Source organism: Miniopterus schreibersii, assembly GCF_964146895.1.
Source record: "Miniopterus schreibersii genome assembly, chromosome: 12".
NCBI classification, from domain to species: domain Eukaryota; kingdom Metazoa; phylum Chordata; class Mammalia; order Chiroptera; family Miniopteridae; genus Miniopterus; species Miniopterus schreibersii.
Genome location: NC_138112.1, coordinates 56,477,971 through 56,502,411, shown reverse-complemented (window position 1 = coordinate 56,502,411; position 24,441 = coordinate 56,477,971). Strand labels below are relative to the sequence as shown.

At 45.0% G+C, this 24,441-nt stretch overlaps 1 protein-coding gene across 1 annotated transcript in view; it reads right to left on the bottom strand.

Annotated features, from left to right (window-relative positions):
- NAT10 (N-acetyltransferase 10) overlaps nucleotides 1-24,441 on the bottom strand; it is a 34,903-nt gene that overhangs the window by 6,470 nt on the left and 3,992 nt on the right. Inside the window, exons 4-21 of the mRNA XM_081154334.1 lie at nucleotides 23,289-23,460; nucleotides 21,953-22,075; nucleotides 20,312-20,373; nucleotides 18,763-18,877; nucleotides 18,562-18,669; nucleotides 14,420-14,553; nucleotides 13,277-13,370; nucleotides 13,041-13,139; nucleotides 9,990-10,126; nucleotides 6,766-6,890; nucleotides 6,183-6,333; nucleotides 5,829-5,925; nucleotides 4,880-4,996; nucleotides 3,943-4,044; nucleotides 3,772-3,846; nucleotides 3,089-3,205; nucleotides 1,908-2,041; nucleotides 1,655-1,703 (exon numbers count right to left, since the gene is read on the bottom strand). Of these exons, the coding sequence (XP_081010460.1) occupies nucleotides 1,655-1,703; nucleotides 1,908-2,041; nucleotides 3,089-3,205; nucleotides 3,772-3,846; nucleotides 3,943-4,044; nucleotides 4,880-4,996; nucleotides 5,829-5,925; nucleotides 6,183-6,333; nucleotides 6,766-6,890; nucleotides 9,990-10,126; nucleotides 13,041-13,139; nucleotides 13,277-13,370; nucleotides 14,420-14,553; nucleotides 18,562-18,669; nucleotides 18,763-18,877; nucleotides 20,312-20,373; nucleotides 21,953-22,075; nucleotides 23,289-23,460 (2,011 nt within the window). The remainder of the gene's footprint in view (nucleotides 1-1,654; nucleotides 1,704-1,907; nucleotides 2,042-3,088; nucleotides 3,206-3,771; nucleotides 3,847-3,942; nucleotides 4,045-4,879; nucleotides 4,997-5,828; nucleotides 5,926-6,182; nucleotides 6,334-6,765; nucleotides 6,891-9,989; nucleotides 10,127-13,040; nucleotides 13,140-13,276; nucleotides 13,371-14,419; nucleotides 14,554-18,561; nucleotides 18,670-18,762; nucleotides 18,878-20,311; nucleotides 20,374-21,952; nucleotides 22,076-23,288; nucleotides 23,461-24,441) is intronic.

The following is a 24,441-nucleotide window of genomic DNA, read 5'->3' as shown; positions in this document are numbered from 1 at the left end:
TCTGGACCCAGAGAAGTGAGCCACTTGCTCTTGTGAGGTAGATTATGAACTCCAAGTTATTACAGCTTAAACTCCACATGATCCAATAAATGTGTTTTGCTGCCTTACAGCAAAAACTTTGTGTGTGAAACCCAGGGTTTCCACGCTGGCAACCAGTTTGCATGTGCAGGCTTCTTTAGGTGCTAAAACAGTGACCACAGGTTTTTAAACGTTTACTACATAACAACAAAGCCCCAGACCATAAAAATATGTAATGGATTTTGACATTTGTGTAACAAAAAAACCCAGCACAAATGAGCAACACACAGCACAAGGCCACATTGAGGTCATACTGAGTTTAATGGTCTGCATTCTCCTTGCAGTTGACTCCAAATTTATCTCAGCCTCAACCTCTCCAATGGGTACTACCCTGGGATACTGGCTCTCTACTCTCCAAAATCAAGCCTCCAGCATGCCTTCCTCTTTTCTGATGACCTCCTCTGAGAAACAGAAGTGATCAGAAAAGAACTTCGTCCTGCCCACACCAAGTCAACCAGCCAGCCAGCACCTTCCGTACCCATACCCTTTGCCTTCCCCCGTGAAGGATGAGATGGTCACCTCTTCTCCCGCACTCCAGGTCCTACCCCACCTCCTCAAGGCCTGCCTTCCTGCAATCAGACCCTCCCTGTACATTATAATTATTTGCATGATTTCTGCAGGATCATACCCTGCAGCATACCAACATGTTCCAGAATCTCCCATCTGATAAACTTGCCTTAGCTCACCTCCCTCCAGCTACCTCGTTTCTCTGCTCCCTTTTGCTCTGTGTATGACTCAGCTACTCAGTCTATTTCCTCACCTCCCATTCTCTCCAGTCACATTGATCCCTCCACTCCACTGAAGCTGCTTTCGGTCAGATCACTAATGCTTGAGAAGTCCAATGGCTAATTGTTTTTCATCTTAATTATCCTCTGAATAGCAAATGACTCCCCTTCTTGAAACACCTGTTGATCTTGGCCTGCGACCCAAACCCACCTTTCTCCTAGGGATCAAGGTGGCTCCTTGTCAGTCTCCTTTGCTGCACCTTCCTCCTCATTCCTCTAAACACTGAGGACTCCAAGGACTCACCCTCTTCTCTATCTACCTTCAGCAGCGTTAATTATTCATTCACTGAACAAAAGCACAGACGGCCTTCCATATCTGTGGCTTCCTCACCTTCAGAGGCAACCAACCATGAATCAAAAATATTCAGGGGGAAAAAAAGTTACATTGTCAGGGCCCTGGCCGTGTAGCTCAGTCACAAACTCTTTCCCCTTCCATAAAAATCTCTATGGCTGTCATGAACACTCCTAAAACCCCTTTTCTTTTCTTTTTTAACGAAATTCACGGAGGCCCTAGGTTACAGGCTTTCAGAACTTGCTAAGCAAGTCCACGTGCACCTCGGCTCTGTTACAATCAAGCACAAAGCCCAGAATGCACCAGGAGGAGATGCGTAGTGGAGATAAATATGCAATCACACTGCCTTTCAGTGAGGCTGGCTGTTCTGGTGTCCATCAGAGGCACAGGAGCACCTGCTCAGAGCACAACAAGGGAAACCTGGGCTCTGGGCAAGGACAGACCTGCCACCAACTGTAACCGCAAACCCATACCCCCCTCTGCTAGAAGCCTCACTCACCGGGGTCTGTCTCAGATAAACAGGAACGAACCCAGCTCGTTTCCAGAACCTGCAAAAACACAAAGAGAGCAGGTCGCTGTGTGCACACTCTGGGAGCAGCAGAGAGACAAAGCTGGGAAGGGCCAGGAGGGGAGAGAATCTACGAATATCTGACAAATACCCACTGGAAAGACAGACACAGCCCACAGAACTCTCATTCTCAGGTACCAAGGCCAAGGGGGTGGTTTGGGAGAAGAGATAAGCAAACCCTTACTTGAGGAGCCTGGGGGTCAAGCCATAGGACACACCCAGGTAATCCAGGCGCTCGGCAGGCCTCTCATTCAATTTGAGGAGCAAAGGAGGCAGGTCCTTCCGAGGAGTGACAACTTCTTCCAACAAGCTGACGGCCTAGAGAATGCCAGGGAGAAAACATAGTCCACCAGCAGAGGGAAAGGAAGGTTAGTGACCACCTGCCACACCAAGCTCTAGGCTGAATACAATGAGCACCAGTACAGGCTGCCTGGTTTGTTCCCATGGTTTTTAAAATATAGGACCACGAGCGAGTCTGGTACTCATTCCTAAGTATACCCAACCCCTAGACAAGCGTGGAACCACACTGCTTAGAACTCATGTTCTACAGAAGGGCCAAGCGATTTAGAAATGCCAAACAGATTCACAGAGACAAGGCAGGGTTCCGAAGATGGGGGCTGAAGATCCAGGTCTGTCACTGGATGGCTCTGTGACTTGGGAAGTGACAAACCTCTGAGCCTGACCATAAATATAAGTCCTTCCCCACCTCCCCAACAGGCACACTGTGAAATTCAAATACATGTGTGTAAAAAGCCATCACAGTTTCTAGTATTAACCACGCTCACCAAGAAAGAGGGCGCTTCCCCGAGTCTGGGCCTAGGACTAAGAGGTCAGAGAGCGGTGGTTTTACACTGGAATGTGCATCAGCATCACCTGGGAGCTTGTTAAGACACATGTTAGTGCCCTATCCAATTGCTCAGTGGATAGAGCACTGGCCCTTGGACTAAAGGGTCCTGGGTTCAACTCCAGCCAGGGGCATGTGCTTTGAGGCACATGCGGGAGGCAACCAATCTATGTGTCTCTCTCACATAGATGTTTCTCCCCCCCCCCTTCCACTCTCTCTGAAAAGCAATGGGGGAAAAATATCTTCAGGTGAGGATTTAAAAAAAAGACACGTTACTGGGCATCACCCCGAGCCTGATTCAGGTCTGGGGCAGGACTCAAGAATTTGCATCTTTAACAAGTTCCCAGGTGATGCCAATGCTGATGATCTCAAAGTTAGTCTCAAGAAAGCAGTTTCTCCAGAACAGAAGAAATCTGCTACTACTCAGAGACTCCAGACCACTAACTAGTTCTCAGTGGTGCTCCTGAAGACCCAGGGAAGGGTCCTCCCAGAAACCAGGAGTTCAGCCCAAAGTTGCTCACCTCACTGCTTACAGTGTGAATTTCTTGCCATGTCTCAATGACCTTCTCCTCAAGACAAGGAAACCTGCCTTCATAGTACATCTGCAGCAGCTGGAGAGCTCGGCTGCCGTAGCCCATCTATGAACAAGCACAGAGGGAAATGGGCAAAGGAAGAGATGTTCTAGTCAGTCTAAACCACGTCTACAACCCCGTATTGCACCCAGGAAGCCTTCACTTTGGGCCAAACTGCACTTGACAAAGTACCAATGAAACCCCTCAATGAAGCCAAGGCAGAGACCCTAAGGACTGAGCGTAGTATGACCCTCCCTCTCGCACTGTCTAGCCCATCAAGAACAGCCTATTTGCCACCTGAGCGTGAGGATGGCTGGCTGTGATTTCTGGCCCACAGATCAGCAAGCCCAAACCTGATGTCCCTACAGCATTTCTAAGAGACAGGAGGTAATTACAAAAGGATCTGCTACACAAGTCCCCTGTCCTCACAAAGGAAGAGCAAGCACATACAATCATCCTGCCTACCACCACTCCAGCCCCAGACAAACTCCACAGCAGAAGAGTGCCTGGAACTGCCTGCTCCTTGACCAGCTTCCCATTCACACAGCGAAGTACAACTGCCCTTATAAGTCAGAAACACAGCTGCAGCTAGTAACAGCACACCAGGTCCGAGAGAAGGGAGGACGGTTTACCCCTTGATAATCTGGGTGAACAGCAATGCGAACAACTCTTCCACCTGAAAGGCCACCAAAGTCTGGATCTTGGAACTGTGTGGGAGACACAAGCCATCAACTTAGCAACACAACATGCCCTCTGACACAGCCAGTTTCATTCACACTGATATACCAGGGAGAGCACATCACCTGTTCTGACACTGTCCATGGAATCAGGTCTCCAGAAGCCTTCTTGCCTCGAGACAGGCTGTTCAAGATGGACTGGCGAGAAATCTCCCCCTCAAGGCACACCTGTGGGGGAAGAGGAACAGTGCAGAGAGGAAGGCCAGCCCCAGTACAGAGCCCACTCACAGAGCATCATTAATGTTCACTGGTTCTGGCTAAGTCAGCTGTTTCCACTCCAGGTCAAGCTTAACCCTGTAATTGACTCATCCATTTCCAATGGAAGTTTCACTGCTATCCCCCGTAGGTATCCTGACACTGTCACTAACAAGGCAGAGTGCTGACATCTTCCTGGCCCAAAAAGCAAAAACCACACTGGAAGAGGGTCTCCACACATGGTGTGCATAAGATACGGGATGCTCATACAGCTCTGTACAGAATAGTGCAAATTCACACTAACTCAAATATCTGATAGGAGAATGGTTGAACAATATGGTATGTGCATGTAATGAAATACAATGCAGACTTTAAAAATTACGCAGATTATAAATACTTGATATACTGACAAAAAGCAGATTACCAAGCACTGTGATCCCATGTCTATGAAAAGGGAAAGTGATATAGAAATGCACAAACACATGCCAGGCATTAAAAACACTTTTTCCCAGTCTGCCTCTTTTAATTTTATAAATACCATGTACTGCTTTTGTAACAAAGGACAAAAACAAGTCACGTTTTAGGAGGAGCCAGTGCTAACTTTCACCCACCCGTGAACAGTGGGACCTTGGGCTCCTGTCAGTGGTTCACTGCTTTGATGCACCCTCACTGCCTCCCTCAATACACCCAGCCTCTTGGCTGCAGACCAGGAATCAACAGCTTCCCACCTGTGGTTACTGAGCCATTAACCCTCCATACCTAAGTGGTTCCCAAAATCAATGCCCTCAGGATGCCTCCGCTTCTGTACCTGGACGACAGCGAGCACCTCGGGAAGGGCGTTCTGAGTGGGGGGTACGGGGGGCAGGAGGCAGAAGAGATGGTGAGCAGGTGCATCAGAGAGCATCTGGAGATCGTTGGGAGAGTTCTGTGGGCACAAACATGGGTCAGAGAGAACTGCTCCTCTTTTTGCCCTTTACTCAAGATGCTCCTGGGAACCAATAGGTGACTGGAGCACTACCTTCCCCCTTTAAAGCCAAGCGATGGGCTGAAACCCAACAAAGTGCCCTTCGAGTATCTTGGGCACTTTGGCTCAAGTGGGACTCAGCCTCAAACATTTGCTGTCATCTCCCCACAAGTGCAGAGCCTGCAGAGCAGGGCGGAGAACTGCTTAGTTAGTGCTGCCTGTTTCACAGCTGAGAAGGGAACTCAGTCCTGATGAGAGGCTGCAATTTCAAGAAAGCCTGTTACCACTCCTAACAGCAACTTTTCAGCCTTCCATTAAAGGTTGTGCATAAAAATGTTACCTACACACTCAAAAAATGTCCTTTCCTTTAGTTTTTATGACATTCATGTATTCTAAATTTTCACTGCTCTTTAAAATTAGCCCAGAGGTAGAAGGCTGGTCTCAGGTCAAACAGCACCAGCAGTCTATGTCATCTGAGCCTATGACCTTAGCATTCAGGCAAGAAACAGAAGTACCCCTTTTAAAACACGCAGTGCTTTCCATCTCTCCAGTTACCAGACGTGGAGCTACATACAGGAATTCCACTCTGCAGGCAAAGCTGGAAGCCCAAGACAATCTCAACAGTGGGCAATGCAATCCCTCCAGCAAGATCACTGGCCCTTGCCAATGTCAGGACATTTAAGTCCAGTGGCATGGTCACCTGAGCCACTCCACTGGGTAATAGAAGATGTGAAAAATGAGGTAAGAGGGGACTGTCAGGGCTGAAGGTCACCCAAGGGCTAGTCGCAGTTACCTTGTAGTGAGAAGCCACGTAGAGGGCCATCAGCCGCTGCAGGAAAACTTCAGAGGCCTTGTGGTAGCAAAAGAGGGTATCTCTGTTCACATAGTAGCTGAGTCTGGAGTTAAGCAACCAAAACAAACAAAGAAAGCCCAAACAGAACATCCTAGGGTGACCTGGAAATGTGGATATCCCTCAGCTTGGGAAAAGGAACCCCGTGTCCTGGGCAGAAACACATTAGAGAAGGAAAGCAGGGAAGCCGAGAATGTTCCCTAGAGCACAGCCCATAAAACAAAGACCGAAACCTTCTGTGTAATTCTTTCATCACCCCCCTCCCTTTCACAGGGCAAATGACACCCAGGAGGATACAGTTCGCAGGCTTCCGGCAAGGGGCAGCCTGACACTATCCGAGTAATGTTGAGGCAGTCCAGGCACAGCAAGTCATTCAGCCACTTCTCCACCGCGTCCCCAGGGGCATATCGGATCGACTCCTGCAGGGAAACCTCATGCAGCGTTCGCGCTGTTCCCCACAAAACACACACATAGTGAGAAATGGTTATTAAATACATTTTGTCTAAAAGAGCAGGACAAATGTTCTATTTATCTTTGTCACAGCATGCTCACAGAAATATGGCTCAAGAATGTAAACAGAGTGGTTTTAAACTGCTCTAGAGGGTGTTCAGCTTGCCATACACCAATCCCAAAGGGCTCTCACAAAGTCAGCTGCCCCAAGATGGGGACAAACAAGGGTCCAGCCACCAAATGCCCTGGCCAAGCTCCCATCTGGTCACTAGCTTGCTACTCTATGGAGAAAAGCAACTTCAGCTCTTGAGGACTGAACCGGATTGTAGGCAAGTTTGGTATCACCCACAATGTCACAAGGTGAAGGGCCCAGCAAGACAGTCTAAAGGACTTGCTGTGCACTTCAGGCCCATTCAGAGCTCCAGGGTACCTGAGGCCAGCCTGGCAGTCGTCGTGGTCTTGTTCTCAGCAGTGGTGCTGATCTGGCTCTGGGCACTCTGTTGACGGAGCTGCTGAATTAGCTTGAGAGACAGTGACCGTCCAGTGCCCTCGTATCTAGGGGCAAAAGCAAAGGCCATTAGGCACAAGGTCCCAAACCCATTCTCTAGAAGGGGAACGAGAACTACTTTCCTCATCTTGCTGAAACACCGGGTTCCTGCTCCCCCAGGACAGCCCTGGTCACTTCAGAACTCCTGGACAACATGGGCACACCCAAGGGAGGCAGGGCAGCAAGGTGGCTCAGCCTGGAACCGGCCTTGGTTCAAGTCCTGGCACGACTACCTAGTACCTCTGGGCAAGGAACTCAACCTCTTTTAGCATCATCGTCACAAGGGGATTATTCTACACACCTCACTGGACTGTGCTATGAACTAAGTCAAATAAGGACTGAAAAAATTATGTGAGTAAAGCCTTGAGCATAATGAAACTGAAACAGTTAATGGTCAATTCCTAAGAGCTGCTGTTAGAAGTAACAACTTGAAGGAATAGAGAACATTTCTAGTCTGGAAAATCGAGATTAAACAAATCCACCACCCAAGTAATTCTTTTAATTACTACTTTCACTTAAAAGGTAGCTTGGCCACAGTGGCTCAGAGGTTGAGCATCAACCTATGATCCAGGAGATCGCAGTTCAATTCCTGGTCAAGGCACATGCCGGGGTTGCGGGCTCGATCCCCAGCAGGGGGCGTACAGAAGGCAGCTGATCAATGACTCCCATCATTGATGCTTCTATGTGTCTCTCCCTTCCTCTCTCTGAAATCCGTAAAAATATATATTTTTTTAAAAAAGGTAACATAAAACAACTCGTAAAACATTTGGGGGGAAAAAAGAAATTATCTATATTCTGACCGCTGAACCAGCACTTTTCAATTTTATTTCCTCCTTGTCTTTCATCACAACCACATGTGACCACAGAGTACAGACTGCTCTGCAGGCTTTCTTTTTTATTATTTCACCACTTTGTAGTACTCATATTATAATGTTTAATACTGTAAATATATAAATATTTCCTCTTACTGTATAAATATTTCCTCTTACTCAAATATTACTTTTAAAGAATGACCAAAAAATTGGAATTTTGAAGTATTTTTTTCTCCCCTCTCCACACCACAAAGCAAAGCTTTCTTAAAAGAATTCCATTTACTTATTTAAAAACAAAAACAAGAAGAAACACAACAAAACTAAAAGCTTTTGTGCTTCAAAGGACATTTAAGTGACCAAAAAGTAACACAGAATGGGAGAAAAAAACTGTAAATCCTACATCTGATTAAGGGACTTGTATTTAGAATATATAAGGCATCCTTACAACTCAATTAGAAATGAGCAGAGGATCTGAATAGCTATTTCTCCAAAGAAGATATACAAATGGCCAATAAGCTCATAAGATGCCCCACATCACCAGCCCTCAGGAAAATGTGAATGAAGACCATAGGAGACACCACTTCACACTTACTAGGATGGTTATAATCAAAGACACATGACAAATGCTGGCAAAGATGTGAAAAAACTGGGACCTTCATAAACTGCTGGTAAGAATATAAAATGGTACAGCTGCTTTGGAAAACAGTCTGGCAGTCCCTCAAATGGTTAAACAGAAAGTCACCATTTTACTTAGTAATTCCACTCCTAGGTACACATCCAAGAAAACTGAAAACATGTCCACACAAAAACCTGTACTGAATGCTCACAGAAGCATTATTCCTAATGGTCAAAAGACCAAAACAACCCAAATGTCTATCAACAGGTGAATGGAAAAACAAAATGTTTATAAACACACAATGGAATATGAAATAAAAGGAATGAAGTACTGATACAAGCTACATGAATGAACCTTAAAAACATTATGCTACCCAGCCGGACGTGGCCCAGCAATTGAGCATCGACGGAGGATCTAGGAGATCATGGTTCGATTCCCAGTCAGGGCACATGCCCGGATTGCGGGCTTGATCCCCAGTGTGAGGGGGGTGCAGGAGGCAGCCGATCAATGATGACTCTTTCATCATTGATGTTTCTATCTCTCTCCCTTCCTCTCTCTGAAATCAATAAAGATATATTTTTTTAAAAGAAACACACACAGCATTATGCTAAGTGAAAGAAGCCAGTCACAAAAGACCACATGCTGTATGATTCCATTTATAAGCAATGTCCAGAAAGGGTAAATCTATAGAGACAAAAAGTAGATTCATGGTTCCCTAGGGCTGGGGGAGGGGAAGAAGGGATTAGAGGGTGATAGCTATAAGGCACAGGGTTTCTTTTTGGGCTAATGAAAATGTTCTAATATTGACTGTGGTTAATGATTTTGTACAACTCTGTGAATATACTAAAAACAATGGAATTATACACTTTAAATGGGTCAATTGTGTGGTATGTAAATTATACCTCAAGGAAGCTGTTACCAAAAAAGTAAAGTCCATTTTATTTAAATATTTTCAGTGTAAGTAAAGCAGTCACAATAATAAATCTATAATAGAATTATCTTTTCAAGATGTGACTTCCATATCAAAATATTTCCAATATTAAAGTTATGTATTTATTGACCTGGAAAAATTTCATAGTATATTGTTATGGGAAAAAGCAAATTAAAAACAATATGTAAACTATGTTTATGTTTTTGTTCAAAATTAAAAGGTAAAATAAATGCACAGAAAATGTGCAGCAAAATTCTAACAGAAGCTATCTCTAGATGACTGGGTCACCAGTGATTTTTCTTTTTGCTTACCTATTTTTCCTAAATTTTCTATAGCAAACACAAACTAAATATTTCAAAATTTAAAAAAAGCTCCCAAGCCATTATAAGCCCAGTTTCTTATGCTAGTTCTACAGTTATTTTCACATAATCCTAAGATTTAAGACACTGGTATTGCCATCCATGTATTTTTAAAAACTTGATCAGGCCTACAGACAGGAGACACTCATCACCTGAGTTATGAAATTCTTTAGTCTTGTGAGGCCCACTTAATGTCAGACCAGAGGTGAGCTACAGTGGATTACTGAGAGGTCAGTTCCCATTTGCAAGAGTCCTAAGAGAGACTGAAGCAGCCCCAAGGACTCAGGCTTCGGGAATTAGACTTAGCTACCCAGGCCATATTCCTTACATGCCACCTAATCTGCAAGAACCTACAATGAGAGCAATGACTACACCCCAAGGTGCCTTACCCGTTGATGGTGGATGCCATGAAAACAAGGTAGGGGCCCAGGAGGCTCTTCACCAGGGGGAGGGGGATGGCAGCTGCTTCATCAATCACAACGAGTTCAGCCTGGCCCAGTTTCACAGCGTCTGCGGGATGTATATACTGCAGGGAAGAAATGTTTATATTATTAGCTTGGCCACCTAATGTCACAGCAATGATCACTGGTGAGGCATCATGAAGGCCTCTCTTTCATCTCTCTCCCCCTTCCCATTTCTTCTTTCATTCCTTTCCACTTTTCCTTGGCAGGGCAAAAATGTAATGGGCTTGGAATCAGACACCTGGGTAACAGTTCAACCACCTGTGTGACCCTAGATGGGTCACTTAATCACACAGCGCCTCAGATTCCTCTCCTGTAAAATGGAGGAGACACCTATCCGATGACTGCTTGAGAAAAAAATCAGGTAAATCTGTAAAAATTCCTTGCCCAGTGCCTGGCCTAGTGTGCTAGGTGGTGCCTCCCTTTCTTTTCTCTCTTCTGCCTTCTCATGCTTCCCCCGAGCCTCATTCTGGCCAGTGAGCCAGAGGCACAGCTTGGCCTAGTGGTGGCTAATAGGAGGATGTCAGATTTCTCAAGCACCTACTATGTGCTGGGTACCGTGCACCATGCTTTGATACCAAATCCCCCTGCACTAGTGGGATACTTCTAAGACTTACTCCCTTTTTAACACACACACATTCACGTGTTTATTTATATTATTGGCTTGGCCACATAACACCACAAACTTGCCATAAGCTTGACATCCTTATGCATACAAACAGCCCCTTCAGTCTCTTCAGGGCTTCCTGATATTTTCAGTTTGCAAAAGAGCACATAAAACAAAGGCACTCAACCACGCTAGTGATTAGTACATGCTAAAGACAACAGGGGATCCTATTCCACAAGCACACAGGTAAAACGCTCAGTGTTTGTGAGAACTTGGGGAAACAAAACAAAAAAAAACAAAACAGAACAAAAATCCTGGTGTGAAGGTAAATTTAAAGAATTTGGCAAAATCCAAGAAAGCTGGAAAGCTACATACCCCCTAAAACTGAACAATTCCACTTCTAGAAACATAAATAAACTGCAGTATATACATACAGTGCTTAACAGCAACCAGATCTACAAGGTTGGATCTGGACAAATCTTAAAGACATGCTGAGTAGAAAAAGGCAAGCTGAAAGAGGACAAGTATAGCATGTTACCATTTATGGATGCATAATTATGCAGTAAAATATAAACACATGAATTGAAAGGAAACAAATCTCAGAATAGAGTTACTATGGGGAGTGACAGAGGGAATGGGATCGGGAGGGGTACAAGAGGGACGTCAACTGTGTCTGTGATGTTTTAGATCTTTAAAACAAAAACATAAATGACTTTTAAACTATGAAACAAACACAGCAAATAGCAAAATGTCAACATTTCTTAAGCCTGATTGCAGGGCATCTGAGTATTATATTGGTCTCTGCATTTTCCTGTATGTCTGAAGGATTTCGTTACAAGTAAGATTTTGTAACTGCTCTGCTCGAGGTTGATAGGTCAGGAAGGCAGTGACCCCACTCATTTCTAATAGCAGGATACACATCCCCAACAGGGCCCCATGTCTTGGGTTCTTAAAAGGGAAAACTAAACAAGCGCCTCATGAAAGTAGCAGAAAGCAGTCCCCTAGAGAAGGCATAGCAGACTTTAACCTAATATTCCTCTTTTTTTTTCCAATTTCCAGCACGAAGAAGACCTCAAAGGGACATAAATGGAGCCTCATAAAGTCAGGTCACCGCTTCTATGTTTAAACTCCAGTTGGAGACAAAAGGACTCTGGTAAAGCAAGAGGGTCTGTGATTAAAAATCCAAGCAGCAGCAAGGGCTGAGCCAGGGTATTTCAGGGAGAGGTTTCCTTCTTTGGTTTGCGTATTTTCCTTCAGTTTTAACAGGTCTCTGTATTCTCATCACCTGCAGCCTGCCTCCTACCCCAACATCAGTCTTTCCTCCTCTCAGCTGAGGGACTCAGGCAAAAATGGGAAGAAATGTACGGAATGAGAGATTCTAAAAAGAGACCTAATAAGAAAAAAATTAAGATCCTTAGGTAAAAACATAAACACTTAACATCATTTATAATCTGGACTTGTTGATAAAAAGGTATACCTCCTTCACAGGCATAGCTCCCCGACAGGCATAAAGGTCAAGGGTATAAACTGCAAGTTTACCTGCCCACTTCCCACCCCAACCTAACCCCAACAATAATCAATGAACCTCCTCCACTAGGAGCCCGTAGGTCTCCATCCCTTCTGCAAGCCTGTCACACTGATGCTTCTCTACGACTTAACAAAAATTGCAGCCTTTGGACAAGTGCACGCCATCCAGGCTTACAAAGCACTGGATCTGTAGGGCTTTCAGTGGAACACTGTTTAAAAAGGAAAAGAGGCCAGGGTATGGCCCAGCGGTTGAGCAGCAACCTAGGATCGAGGAGATCAAGGTTCGATTCCCAGTCAGGACACATGCCTGGGTTGCGAGCTCGATCCCCAGTCGGGGGCATGCAGGAGGCAGACGATCAATGACTCTCATCATTGATGTTTCAACTCTCCCTTCCTCTCTCTGAAATCAATAAAAACATATTAAAGGAAAAGAGGCCACTCACTAAACCAAAAGACTCAAGAGTCCAATTTTGTAAAGTTCTTTTTTTTTCTAGTTACTGATGCACCGATTCAAAACCTGCTGTAACTAAGCAAAATTAGAACTGATGTCAGAACAATGATTATATTTCTTCTGGCAGATTAGCATACTCTCAATCCCACATACTCAATTTTCATGGGTCAAAACTACAATGCTCCAATCTGGCTACATACACTTGTTAGTTTGCTTGAATGGTTTTCTTTAGAAGAGGTTGAAAATCTGGAACAAGTTTATCCGAAAACAACCACCATCTAAAATACATGCAATTACACAGGACATAAAGAGACTATAAAGGAAAACACCTTAGAGCCATTTAAAACCAGCAGGACACTGCCCCCACACAGCAGGGTTTTGGAACGAGCCTCACCTGAATGGTCTGCCTGTGTTCTCGGAATATGTTCACTCTGATCACTGCTTTGTTAAATTCAGGATTTAAAGACTGAATAATCTCGTAATCCAGATGTTCCTGATAGAGTCAAACCAATGACAGACATTAGCAACAAGCTTTAGAAACTAAATAGTAAGAAAGTAAGCACACATTCTAAAGACTTCTCCTGAATTAAAACTCAGTATTGAATCAAAATTCTTACCCTGATTTCCTACCTGATACTGTAGCACATCAAATCCTTTAAATACAAATTCAAACACAGTGTGGAGGTTATCAGGGCTTGGGGAGGTAACAAAGATATTGGAGTACCTAATGAACAAAAGAAAAAGAAAAATTTTTTAAGTAATTAGAAAATCTAAGATATGTAGGGAACTTAAGTAAAAAGAAAACATCTTGGCTCTAGTCACACGAGTGATAACCAGAGGCAACGGCAGGGAAAAAATCAGGACACTTTTTGGGAAGGAAAAGTAAAACAACTTCAGACCTGAAGATATTTTTCCTCCCAAACTAAGGAAAACACATTAACATCCTGAAGGTAGCACATCCAGGCCATTAGCTCCTGACATGTGAAAATGCACTGCTAAGGGGTGCTGTGGGGATAGCTCCCTCAGTGTGCAGAACCAGCATACTGGTCCCCAGTCCTGTGCCCTAGGATAAGAGGGTTTCAAACTCTGAAGCCAGAGCTGCATTGGTCCTCAGGCCAAGGCCACAGCAAACCTAAGGGATTCTCATGGATACACAGCATGCTAACACCTAAGGGGCCGACTGGTACCCTTGGAGCAGCAAGAACAAAGGACTAGGAGTCAGAACTGGGAGTACCACGGAAGATGGCGCATATAGGAGACCATGGTCTCCTAGGTCCACTCTAGGCCCAGTGTTGATGTCTGTGAAGTTGGAAGCATGTACTGTGCTGGCAGCTGCATAAATCTCCCACCCAGGGCAAAAGACAGAAGTAACATCACACTCAAGGCAGCTCCTTGGAAGCAAACAGGATCTTCTATTGATCAAAATCATTAAAATGCCAAACTTGTACTTTTCTCGGTCAGCAAAGTTGGTCACACACATTGTCGTATTCTGAGAATTATAGTTTCTCACCAGCATTTATTTGCTTTTGTATCTGTTCAACTTTAAATACTGACCACAAAGGCGCTGGAGTGTGTGTCTGTGTTTGCCTGCACATGTATTTGCAACTCTGGGGAGTTGAGGGAATGTGCTGCTGTTTGTAGACAGGAACCCAAGACCTATCACCAGGAGCCTGCTCAGACCCAGAACGGCCTCCTAGATCCCCGAGTCCTAATCCCACACACTGCTCCCTCGGAGCCCATGGCTCCAAAAGATGGGTCATTGGACCCTCTTACCCAAAAGCCACTGCCCCAGCAATAGCCAACCCAAGGGCTGCAGATTTTCCCCTTCCTCGGGCAGCTGTGAGTGCGACAGTACTCCTCAGGGTCTTTTCAGAGATCCCCTCGATGAATTTCAACACAGCTTTGGCCTGTGGAAAGAGACATGTATTAGGTGAGCTCTGAGAAAGACTGAGTTTTAGCCATCTACCCCCATCACTGTGGAGAAGTCAGGCTGATGCCAAGACCAAAAAAGGGGGGGCAGTTCTCATAGGCTAGAGAGCGAGGCTCAGCATTTGGACTTCCGCTCCTATAGTCACCTCCTCTGAGCCTTGAGGCTTTAAATACCAATCTCCAGGGCAACTGCCCCTGCACATCTCCACTTGTACCTTAACAGGCATGTTGAACTTAAAACCGAACACTTAACGTGCTCCTCAAACCTCCTCCACCTATAGTCTTCCCTATCAACTGTCCAATTGTTGAGGCTAAAAGCCTTCTCCATTTTCTCCCCATTCCTGATTTATCTGCAAATCCTAAAAGTGCTACCTTCAAAACACACAAATCCTACCATTCCTCACCATAATCCTCCTCTACTACTCTGGTGGAAGCCACCATCCTGTCTTACCCCTGTTATTACAGTACCTCCTAGTACAGGAATCTTTCTGCTCCCACCTTCATTCCCCTACAGTCTAGACTCTGGCAGCTGTGCTGAGAAAAGACTAGAAACCTAAGACCTTCCACTGGCCCCCATCTCTCTCGGAGTAAATGCCAAAGCCCTTCCAGAGTCCTGCATGGACGTATACCATCCGATCTCCATCAACTGCCATCTCCCATCCACTCGACCTGCTTCAGCCCAGTCAGCTTTTGCTAGTCCTCAAGCACACCAGGTAGATCCTACTCAGGCCTATGTACCTGGAGATCCCTCTGCCAAGGCACTCTTCCCCGACAGAGCCACAAGGCTCATTTTCTCAACTCCTTCAAGTGTGCTCAAACATCACCTAAACGAGGCCGTCCCCAACCGCTGTATCTAGAACCACAGCACCTCACCCTCCTCCTGGCACTTCCTGTCCCTTTTTTCTGCTCCATCTTGTAACTGGAAGTTTGTACCTTCTGACCACATTCCTCCAATTCCCCTTACCCCTTACCTCCAGTACCAAGTTTGATCTTTTTCTGAGCTTTGTTTTTAGATCCCACATATTCTCAGGAACCACAGAGTATTTGTCATTCTCTGTCTGACTTATTTCACTTAGCATAATGTCAAGTTCTATCCATGTTGTCACAAATAGTAGGATTCGTTTTTTATGGCTGAATAATATTCCGTTGCATATATATACACCACAATTTCTTTATTCATTCATCCATCCATCAATAGGCACTTACGTTGTTTCCATGTCTTGGCTGTTGTAAATAATGCTGCAATGAACATGAGGGTGGAGATATCTTTTCGAATTAGTGTTTTCATTACCTTTGGCTATAATCCCAGAAGTGGAATTGCTAGATCATATAGTTCTATTTTTAATTTTTCGAGGATCCTCCATACTGTCTGCCACAGTGGCTACACCAATTTACATTTCCACCAACATTGCACATGGGTTCCCTTTTCTCCACATCTATGTCAGCATTTGTTCTCTTGTCTTTTTGATGATGGCCACTCTAACATGCGTGAAGTGAGATCTCATTGTGGTTTTAAATTTGCCTTTTTCCCAGTGACTAATGATGTTGACCATCTTTTCATGTATCTATTGGCCTTTCATATATCTTCCTTGGAGAAATGTGTATTCAGGTGCTTTGCCCATTTTTAAATGGGTTGTTTCTTTGCTATTGAGCTGTAGGAGTTCTTTATGTTTTAGATATTAACTCTTTATCAGATATATGGTTTGCATATATTTTCTCCTATTCAGTAGATCTTTTTACTTTGTGAATTGTTTCTTTTGCTGTACAGAAGCTTTTTAGTTAGATATAGTCTCACTTATTTTTTTATTTTGTTGCTTGTGCTTTAGGTGTCATATCCAAAAAATCATTTCCCAGACCAATGTCAAGGAGCTCTGTTCCTAGGTGTTCTTCTAGCAATTTCACTTCTTATATATGTCTTTAATCCATTCCTAGTTAATTTTTGTGATTGGTAAGACAAGGGTCCAGTTTCATTCTTTCACATGTGAATATTATTCCCGCTCCATTTTTATTTATTTTTATTTTTTATTTATTTTTTAAATATATCTTTATTGATTTCAGAGAGAGGAAAGGAGAGGAAGAGAGACAAAAACATCAATGATAAGAAAGTCATTGATCGGCTGCCGCCTGCACGCCCCCGACTGGGGATCAAGCCTGCAACTTGGGCATGTGCCCTGACTGGGAAGCAAACCCCAATCACCTGGATCCTAGGTCGACACTCAACTGCTGAGCCACGCCCGGCTGGGCTCCACTTTTAAAAATACTGTCTTTTATCCATTGAGTATTCTTGGCTCCCTTGTCAAATATCAGTTGACCAAATATGTGTGCTTGGGTTTATTTCTGGGCTCTCAATTCTGTTCCATTGGCCTGTGTGTCTGTTTTTATGCCAGCACCATACTGTTTTAATGACTATAGCATGGTAGCATAACTTGAAATCATGAAGTGCGATACCTCTTGCTTTGCTCTTCTTTCTCAGGATCTCTTTGGCTATTCAGGATCTTCTGTCGTTCCACATACATTTTAGGAGTGTTCTTAGTACTTCTGTAAAAAATGCCATTAGAATCTTGATAGAGATTGCACTGAACCTATAGATGGTTTTCAGTAGTATTGATATTTTCACAATACTGTATTAATTCTTCCAATCCATGAACACGGATACCTTTCCATTTACTTGTCTTCTTCAATTTCCTTTATTAATGTCTTGTAGTTTCCAGCATAGAGAGCTTTCACCACCTTAAATTTATTCCTTAAATATTATATTGGTTTTATTTCTTTTTCAGAAATTTCAGTTAGTGTACCAGTTTCTATTTTTTTTTTTTTTTAAATATATCTTTATTGATTTGAGAGAGGAAAGGAGAGGGAGAGAGAGAGATAAAAACATCAATGATGAGAGAGTCATTGATTGAGCCTGCAACCCGGGCATGTGCCCTGCCCTGGAATCGAACCCCGATCGCCTGGATCCTAGGTCAATGCTCAACCGCTGAGCCACGCCCGGCTGGGCCCACTTTCTATTTTTAGTGCATGTTCTTCTCTACTTACAAAAAAAAATTTTTTTTTTTTGGGCTATAAGTCATTTGTTCCCCTGTAACTCTTCTACTATTGATATTGTAGTTTCTCCCTCTTCTGCCTTTTCCTCCATCCTGTCTCACTCCCTCTCTGCTGATAAACAGAGTACTAGGAAATGATTCAAAGCAGCGAGCTACAAGCTGGTGATTCTATTTCCAGAATGAAAAGAAAAACCAGCCTGTTTGGACTCAGCCCCAAGTGGGAAGTGTCACTGTGGCTGTTTTCAATCACGAGAGCAGAACCCAGTACCAACAGGCCTGTGCTGCTCATATGGCTGAGGCCTGACCAGAGCCCTAAACACACCTGACAGCTTGAAGGCCTTGGGGCCATACCGTCAGGTCCCAGCACAGCCCAGGAACTACCAAAGAAGCCAAGTTTACCAGCCATGGCCATCTCAGTGAGCAGAAAACTACATCCTGGCAGCTCCCACCCAGCCTGCCATCTGCACTAAAGATCAGGTACACCTGACCCCACAGGGCCCTCTCCAGGCCTCACACTGGAACCAGAGTAAGTACAAGGGTCCTCAAGCTCTCCTCTCACTCCTATACAAGGCAAAAGCAAAAACTTTTATGTGATCAGAACTTAATTCAAATGAAAGAACACAGGCATAACACCCTCTCTTGGGAAAAGCGCTGAGGAAATTCCTCTTTAAATTTAATCTGTCTCCCCCCCAACCCCAGCTCCCTGAACTACTATTAATGGGAGATGCGGGGGCGAGGTAATCCCCGAACTTCTGTTGTGAACCCAGATAAGACAGAACAGCCCTGCTGTCACTGCATGAGTAGGAGCAAGAGAAAACGCCTTCCCCAGAGAGGATCCAAGTTTTGACTCGTCCTAACCTGGCTTCCATTGCTTTCTGCATGCTACAGTTTCCCTCTGTGCTATTTATACTGGGGCAGGGAACTTCTGACTGCCACACTCACCTGGTCTAGGGTCTTGCAGCAGTCTACCAACACGCCCACGGGCTGCGTGTCCTGCAAGCTCTCCTTCAATTCCTTCAGCTCCAGATCAGAAGGACCAAGACTCTCATCCTACCAGAGAGAAGAGAAGGTTTGCCACTGCCACGGGAGTGTCCAACAGAAAATGCAGCCTCCCCCAGGTTCTCAGACCCCTGGCTGACTCACCGGGGTCTGGGGAGGTAGGGCCTCAATGCTGGCGGCGTGGGAGGAGATGGGCAGGATGTTGAGCTGGTCATCAATGACAAGACACTTCTTACAAGAGGCCAGAGATAGAATAAATCTGAGGAACAAAACCACCACAATGAGGTGTGGGGGGAAGGGGACCAATGTCTACACAACAAAAGTGTGGCTTTTCTTCAGGGAAATCATTTGGCCTCAGGTGTCTGAGAAAGCCAGAGAAAGCCAACCCAGTCGAAGAGCAATGTGAGGAGATTCCGAGCCTCCTCTATGGGGCACCCGACCACACTTTATGCAGTAAGAGAAGAAAACCAAGACTCTCTTGAGACTGACTCCAAGCGCTCCTCCTGTGCACAGCACCACTGTTCCCTGAGCCATCTGGCTCTTCCTGCATGCTTCTCACCACTCAGCACTACAGTGTCTTAAGTGGGGCACTGCAAACCCACCCCGCATATGCTCACATGGGGAGAAGTAAGCAAATGGATTTACCTTCTGTCACAAGGAAGAAAAAAAGAAAAGGGAGGACAGGAAAGCTCCCTTAAGAAATAAAACATAAACATTCTTGCATGTAGAAAAACGTTTGGCTACGAAACTGAAACTTCTCCCACAAATGCAGGAAAAAGGCCTCACAGGCTACTTTCATAGGCTTCGGTTCTACCTGGGAGCCGAGCCCACGGTAACTTCCTGGCCTACTCCTGGTGAGTTCATCTCAGAGACAGTGAAAATTCGAAAGGCCCAGGGTTCACCAAGGCCAGGATTTCTAAACCTCAGCACTACTGGCATTTCAGACCAGATCATCCTCAGTTGAAAGGGCTGTTCTGTGCCTTTTAAGCTGTTTAGCAGCATCCCTGGCCTCTACCTGGTAGGTACCAGTAGCACCCTCTACCAAACCCCCTTTCCCCAAGTTATGACAATCAAAATGACTCCATGCATTGCCAAATTCCCCTAGGGCAAAACTGCTCTGGTTGAGAACTAGTGATCTAGGCCACAGTTTCTAAGGTGTTTCACAGGTGGCTACCTGGTGTTCCCTAAAAAGGGCCCTATGGCCATATAAATTTGGGAAACCATCAGTTAAACAGGTCCCTGCTGCTACAAGACTTGCAGAGGCTACAACAGGGTAATGTAACTCTTCGTAAAGGAAAACCATACCAGCATTTGCCAGACACGCTGGGCTATAAGACCCTTTTGTCATAAGGTTCCTCTTAAAACACTAGTGTTCTGCAGAACACATTTTGGGAAACAGTGACCCAGACGAATCGCCCCTTTTATAGATGAGTAAGCTAAGAGCGGAGAGGGAGAGTGGCTTGGTTGAGGCCAGGAGCCAGACAGAATCCAGGTCTCCTGGCCCTTGCTTCCCACTGTCTTTTATTGCTTCCAGTTACTTTCACAACTGCTGCTGTCAGAAATCTCACCACTTTGGACTCCTGTACTACTTCCCTCAGACAGAAGCACAGCTCTCAGTTGGCTCCAAGATAAAAATGTTCCTCCCACAGTGGTTCCCACAATAAAGGGGCTGAGAAACGTGCTGCGAACCTACCTTTCATTAAATCTTCCCACCACATCCTGATGGGCCTCAGTTCTGTATCTTGAATGCACATCCTAGAAGAGAACATCCATTAACAAAGGCACCCACAGGGGGCTGAGGCTCAGGATCCAAACGTGAAGTTCTATCAAGCAGCCCTGGGATAAAAGAGGTGCTGACGACGCTGCTGGAAAAGAAATCCACTTCTCCATAACCTGCTGCACTGAACTGGCCAGATGCCATCTTCTAGAACTGGGATCCAACACCAAATGTAATGTTACTTATTACAACAAACTGCCCTCACCTCACCTTTGACTTTTTCCACATTTTACCCAGCATCATAAAATGTATTCATTCATTCAATAAAAATACATACCAAGAATGCCAGACATGCTGGGCGCACACTGGTGTTTAATACAGCATGACCTCTGTTCTCGTGAGCTTATAGCGTCATGATTAGAGGGGGACAAATGAGTAACCAGATACAAGTTTTGGCAAATGCTACAAATGAAAAGCAGGGTGCAGTAATAACAAATGGGGAGTTACTACTTATACGGGGCAGTGAGGGAAGGCCCTCTGAGGTGATAAGCAGGCAGCCAAGTAAGAGAGGGAGGAAGAACAAACAATGCTGTGGGCACAAAGTCATTTGTTCATTCATAAATATTTAATGAGTGTTTACTAAAGACCAGGCACTCTTCCAGGAAGAAAACTAAGTCCCTGCTCTTGTGCAGTTTAAAGACTAGCAGGAGCTGTAAAATGCTTTAAAGAAAAATAAATCAGGTTAAAGGAGTGGCCAACAAAACCACCTATTCTCAACAGGGTGTGAGAAAAGACCACACTGAAAAGGTGATATTTGAGCAGGGACTTGAGTGAAGTGAGGAAGTGAGCCACACAGACATTTTGCATGGGAACAGCAAGTGCAAAGGCCCTGAGGTAAGACTGTGCTGGGCATGTCTGAGGACTTTCAAGGAGGCCAGAGGGGCTGAAGTCACAAGTAAGGGAGGAGTAGTGGCAACAGGAATCAAGATTTGAGCAAAGTCCATTTCACCAGATGAATCCAGCTCACTCAAACCTGAGGCCAATTCTAACACCATTTCCACGCAGCTAGGCTGTGGACAGGACTACAAGCCTGCTGCTCAGAGACCCACGTGGCATCCGATAAGACATATCCCCACTCCTAACCATATCTTCAGCTTTAGAAGAAAATTACCCCTCCCAGAGTCAAAGTTCTTATTAACGTGGGAGTGGAACTGGCAAATGGTCTTCCATTATCCATTAGGATAGAGGCCAATGAGGAACTCTGTGCACAGCCCCTTTTCTGCAATACACAAAATTAGGCACTGGCATGAGTTTCTGTGATTACTACTTCAGAAATTTAACTCTGTAACAGCTGCATCACATCTGAATCCAACTGGTATAGAATTTGCAAATGCTCGGCAGCAAATGCAAAATTCAGAGACATTCCTAGGCACACTCAGGGCCACTGAGTATTCTCTGCAGTGACTTTCTCATTAGCTGCAGTCAAAGAGCTCCCAGCACAGAGACTGTGCTGACCGCTCACTGGAGTTGCTCAACAGGAATTCTTAAAAGTGACTGACAGTAAGAACACAGGTTGATTTGAACCCTCCACAATTAAGTTAAAAAACAGACACTTACCATGGTCATCGTGTATAACTGCTTGAGTGAATTCATGGTCCGTAGGAGAATAACCACCAGCCCACCGCCTTCCACTGTTTCTACAGTCCTGGCCAGCAAGTTTGGAGTCAAAGCTTCAAAATCCTGGAAGAAGGAGATCTTAGAAAGGGCTGATCGTGCAGAATACCCACAGGGAAGCTCAACCAAGGGCCAGGTACTAAAGCAAAAGGAGAGCTTCAGAGTACAAACTCCATATCCCTCGCCCAACTCACTGGAGATACACACACACAGCCCCTTATTTAGGGCTACCACAGGAGAATGGGTGCTCCTGGTTTTATATACCAAGTGTTTCTAATAATCCTATTTAGACAGCAGTCCTCCAATCTTCATTGATTCACACTTGAATTTCAGAAACAGCTCTTTCACCTTTTGATACGTTTATAGATGGAAACTGTTTGACAAACTCAACTGCACCACACGGGGGAGCCACTGCTTAAAGGAGCCATCATCGCTGAAACTGGTAACAGTGAGCTTAACAACACTCCCTTTCTATCAGTAATCAGGTGAGAATGAGGCAGAATGGATGAGACAATCCACTGGAAGGCAGAAAAAAAATAGAACTCCTATTCATAATCCCCATTTCTTAACATGTTTTATAATGTATGTAATCGTAAGAGTACATGTAGATAATACGTACATACCCAAATGTGGGGATTTGTGCTTAAATGTCTTTTTTTGTGAATCAAAGAATAAAACAAAGGCCACCAGAGCTCAAAACAAAGAAAAATGTGAAACTTCATCTATTAACTGGCCAGGCAAAAGCATACACACCAGTGAGGAAATTCACTGGTAGTTCTGAGGGGGAAGAGTAAGGGGAGTGTAAGGACTAGAAGGGGGGTGGGGGAGGGGAGGGGTGGTGGTGAGGCTAGTCAAGCACTCCGGACAAGACATGAGTGCACAGGTGTGTACCCAGTTGTTTAAAACAAGTCCAATTGCTCACTTGTCACCAAAGTCTTCGGTTAGTTCCATTAAAGACCTAGGGTGCCAGGGTCACTTGAAGTTCACAGTGCTTCTTTATAAGCTTTAGCCCATGAGAACCAGTTGTGACAGAACATCACTGCCAGTTTTGATATGTCTAGACAACTGCAACTTTAAATAGAAAATTTTCTTTTAATATGGGATGAATTGATCATTTCCTTTCAAAAGTGGCTAAATATTCCACCAATAATGCCTGGGGGAGTAGGGTCCATGTGAGTCTTCTCTTTTCCTATACACCTGCTCCCCTGGGGAACCAGGCAGCCCAGCACCCCACCCCCTGAATGCTAACCCCTGTCCCAGGCTGTAAGCCATCACCCACCTGGAGAACACACATGCCGAAGGTATTGCCCAGGATCTTGTGGGTTTCATTGTAGTAGCAGTAGCGAATGTTTGTGGCAGCGACAAAGAGTTCAAAAGGGTCATCTTGCTTTATGTTCAGTGTTCCATTCTTTATTTTCTTCTGCAGCTGACGCATTCTTTTCTTCCGGTGACTGCAATCACACACACACCCCATCCCATGAGAGCCAGTTAACCAGAGGAGCTAAAGAACTGGGAGCAGGGGATAAGCGAAGGATCTCCCACTTAGATCCTCAAAGCTAGGAGGGAACTGGGAAATTGTAGGGCTGATCCGCTCCCTTGAAAGGTGAAGAAAACTGAGCGGCACTGGAGCAGAGTGGTTAGGAAGCCAGGCTATGGAGGGAGAGAGAGGCATGCCTGTGTGTGAACTCTGCTATTCTGCTGTCATTTCAGCAGATACTTCACGAGTATCTAAACCTCTTTTGGCCAGAGTCAGAGCTTGAAACCAACTTCGGTGACCTCATTAACTCAGCTTCAAGCCACTGCTTCAGCTACACGGTGCTGCTCCCCAGAAGACCTGGGAAAGGCATGGTGATGGCAGGTTATTGTATTCAGCTTTCCTAAACAAATTCATCCACTTCCTTCCCAGACTGTGGGATCAAGTCCACAAGGACAGCTCTAACCTCAGACAACACTGATAGAGGATATAAGGAGATAAAGTAATCAAATTTAGCCTTTGGACTAAGTAAAATTAAAATAACTTTAGAGCCTGTTAACAATACATTCAACTCAACAAATATTGCTGAGCAACTACTACAAACATGCCAGATCACATGAAAATAAAAAGATAAACTGGAGAGGCTTCCTAACCAAATGAACTTATCACCTGGAAGTAATAAAAAGACCACTGTGCAAAGGACTGTATCAAGAGAGAGGGAAAAGATAGGGTGACAGGCACCGTAAGAAGAGACTAGTGCTGAAGAGGTGTGACTGAGAGACTGAGGAAAAGCTTCAGGAAGGAGGCAGGCGCTGAGAAGTGAGGAGCATCCGGTAGGTAATGACAGAGGTGGGAGTGGCATCCAGCGCACAGGAGGCAGCAGGTGCAAAGGCAGGAAGTTTAGCCACAGCACAGAGCAGCCAGAGCTGGAGACAGGACTTCAGAGTCAATATCAGAC